Source organism: Sinocyclocheilus anshuiensis, unplaced genomic scaffold, assembly GCF_001515605.1.
Source record: "Sinocyclocheilus anshuiensis isolate Anshui unplaced genomic scaffold, SAMN03320099.WGS_v1.1 scaffold331, whole genome shotgun sequence".
In the NCBI taxonomy this organism is placed as follows: Eukaryota; Metazoa; Chordata; class Actinopteri; order Cypriniformes; family Cyprinidae; genus Sinocyclocheilus; species Sinocyclocheilus anshuiensis.
The window spans coordinates 527,159-530,472 of NW_015552556.1; the positions used below are offsets into that span (position 1 = coordinate 527,159).

At 37.8% G+C, this 3,314-nt stretch overlaps 1 protein-coding gene across 4 annotated transcripts in view; it reads left to right on the top strand.

Annotated features, from left to right (window-relative positions):
• The window catches only part of LOC107664549 (mitochondrial sodium/hydrogen exchanger 9B2-like), a 13,373-nt gene that overhangs the window by 4,669 nt on the left and 5,390 nt on the right, over window positions 1-3,314 (top strand). For all 4 annotated transcript variants that reach the window (XM_016455139.1, XM_016455137.1, XM_016455140.1 and 1 more), the window contains 5 exons: window positions 303-409; window positions 526-675; window positions 1,214-1,322; window positions 1,488-1,624; window positions 1,773-1,956. In XM_016455139.1, the coding sequence (XP_016310625.1) occupies window positions 303-409; window positions 526-675; window positions 1,214-1,322; window positions 1,488-1,624; window positions 1,773-1,956 (687 nt within the window). The remainder of the gene's footprint in view (window positions 1-302; window positions 410-525; window positions 676-1,213; window positions 1,323-1,487; window positions 1,625-1,772; window positions 1,957-3,314) is intronic.

The following is a 3,314-nucleotide window of genomic DNA, read 5'->3' on the forward strand; positions in this document are numbered from 1 at the left end:
TACAATTAAATAATCTAATATTTTTGTGGAAATTGTGATTTTTCAATCATTCTTTTATGAATAGAAAATTCAAAAGAACAGCATTTGTTTGATATAGGATATATCTTTTATAACTTTATAATGTCTTTTAAAAATGGACCCCAACCTTTTTAATAATGTATGTAAATTAATCATTACATTTTGCATATTAACACATGCAATTAAAAAGATGTTTGTAAGGTTCTTTCTCCAGGCTTTATGGATGTTCTTGGTGTTAGTGGTCCCATCTTACAGTAGTGTTCTCTCTCTCTCGCCCTCTGCAGGCACTGTGTGGGTAAATATACTGAGGGGACCACTGGAGGTATTAGGTGGGGCGGTCACTGGTGTGGCCTTAGGGTACTTTCTACGATACTTCCCCAGCAGAGACCAGGTACGTGAGCTACAACTTTATGATTGAGAAGTACATGTTCAGATTCAAAAATTGATGTTGTTAGGGTAACAGTTTTCATGGTTGTTGGTTGTTTGTGTCTTCTACCTACCACACAGGGAAACCTCGTGCTGAAGCGTTCCTTCCTGGTGTTGGGGCTGGCCGTGTTTGCTTTGTTTGGCAGCGATGTGGCTGGGATTCCTGGTGCAGGAGGACTCTGTACGCTAGTGCTGACATTTGTGGCTGCAATAGGCTGGGGGAAAGCTAAGGTCTAAATCTCTTCTTCCAAAAATAACAGGGGTGTGAAAGACTAGTCCACTAAATGTTGACATAATTTTTGTTTTTGTTTTGCTTTATATTTTTACAAAGACTACATGAAGAGTTCAGATGCAAAAGCCTCTAAGTGCCATTTAAAATTGTATTCTAAAACGAGCATTTTTCTCAGGTTCCTATGTTTACGTTCAGTTATTTCACTCTAATGGCAATGAAAAAAACCCATTCATTGCCATTAAAGTAAAATGACTGAAACTTCACATAGGAACCTGAGAAAAATGCTCATTTTAAATGACAATTTCAAATGGCACTTAGAGGCTTTTGCATCTGCACTCTTCACATATTAGACTTACATTTTTAAATCAATGTATGATTTTGAAAAGACTTGCATTGTACTGACAATGTATGATTTTGAAGAGAGCATATCAAAATTATTTGAAGTACATGCATTCTTTTTCTCTGTGTCAGCACTAATAGATTTTCTCCCCATTTTCTCAGATCACACGTTTCATTTCAGTGTGTATGTGTGTTTAGGCTCCAGTGGAAGCGGTGGTGGAGAAGTTTTGGCATGTGTTCCAGCCTCTTCTCTTTGGTCTCATCGGTGCTGAGGTTATCATTACTTCTTTGGAGGTCACGACTGTGTGTGAGTGTTACACTCTCAAGTTGTTACACTGTAAATTCTACAAAACTGGTTTTAGAAAAAGAGCTGGAAAAAACTTGGTGATTGGGATGTCAGCAGTGTGCACTTTTTCACGTGTATAGCATTTAAAACATACAGTTTATCAACTGTAATGTAATGTGTCCTCAGTTCTGGGTATAGCAGCCCTGTTCATCGCACTCATGGTACGCCTGATTGTCACTTTTGTTGTGGTACTGCGAGCCGGCTTTAACTTGAAAGAGAAAGTCTTCATCGCTCTAGCCTGGATTCCTAAAGCCACAGTACAGGTATACTTGCCAAGTCTAACAAATAGACCCTCTGTTTTACTGTTTATCTTTTACTCAGTCCTTCTAGGTTTTTTAGGCAAGTGTGAGCTAAATGACAATAAATGAAATGCACATGAGATCCCTATGAATGCTGTGTGATTGTTTTCAGGCTGCCATTGGCTCTACAGCTCTGGACATGGCGCGCTCTAAGAATGACCTTGAGCTGCAGAGGTACGGCATGGATGTCCTCACTGTGGCTGTGCTGTCCATCCTCATCACCGCTCCTATTGGAGCACTCCTCATCAGCCTGCTCGGACCTCGACTCCTGCAGAAACCAAAGAACCCTGAGTGGGGTGAGATATTTGTAAACACACACACACACCCATATGTGACCCGTGCTGGCAAAATGAGTCGCAATGCGCACGGGCTAATTTTGAGCTACAGACAAGAAATGTGAAAAATATTGATTTTGGTCGAATTTCAGATTTCCTTAAGCCTAATATAATATGTCTAGCAATCCCAATGCTCCAAATAGTAATTAAACATCTAAAATAATCTTTATTTGTACGTTTTCTGAGAGGAGTACCTTTTCTCTGCTCACTTCTCGCGCTACCGCTGACTGATATACTGTATGAATCGCACACATAAGGCACTTCCATACATACACATACTGTATACACAGAATTACAGTATTTTAAGTAGGCTATTCACCCAAACAATCAGTTATGACTTAAGTGAATGTTTGAGGAACTGTTGGGGAAAAACTTCTGATGTGTAACATTATATTAGATCCGTGCAGTACAGTAGGACTATATGCCGTCTGTCTCAATAATGTTAATCAAACAATAAAAGAAAAGATCGCTGCTCTTGATTGAACTGCTTTTGTAGGTTTAATAATCAATTTATTTGTAATGAACACACTGAAGTGATTTTTACATTTTATTATTCTTTTTTCTTACTTGAATTTTTTTGTTTAGATGTAAAATGAAAAAATAAATGCACTGTTTCTTTATTATATTTGTTCTATTGTTGTTGTTTATTTTTGAACCTGTTCTTATTTTTAATAACAAAGATAAAAAAATGGCTATATTGTGATTATTATTATAGTAATTAATATTAAAGGTTTAGTTCACCCAAAAATGAAAATTCTGTCATGAATTACTCACCCTCATGTCATTCCAAACCCGTAATACCTCAGTTCATCTTCGGAACACAAATTAAGATATTTTTGATGAATTCTGACAGCTCTCTGACCCTCCCATAGACAGCACTGTAATTACCACGATCAAGGTCCAGAAACGTAGCAAGGAGATCGGTAAAATAATCCATGTGACATCAGGGGTTCAACTGTAATTTTACGAAGCTACGAGATTACTTTTTGTACGCAAATAAAATAAAAAATAACAACTTTATTCAACAATTTGTCTCCTCCGTGTCTCCTTAGCTCCATTTAGGAGAGTATCACATACGTAAACAGTATGCTGTTCTGTGTCAGCTGCGCCACGCGGATACGTTGTTTTCGCTGACACAGAACAGCGTACATTGTTTGCGTTCAGTGGATACTCTCCAAAATGGTGCTAGGGAGACGCGGAGGAGACGAATTGTTGAATAAAGTCGTTATTTTTATTTTATTTGCGTACAAAAAGTAATCTCGTAGCTTCGTAAAATTACGGTTGAACCCCTGATGTCACATGGATTATTTTACCGATGT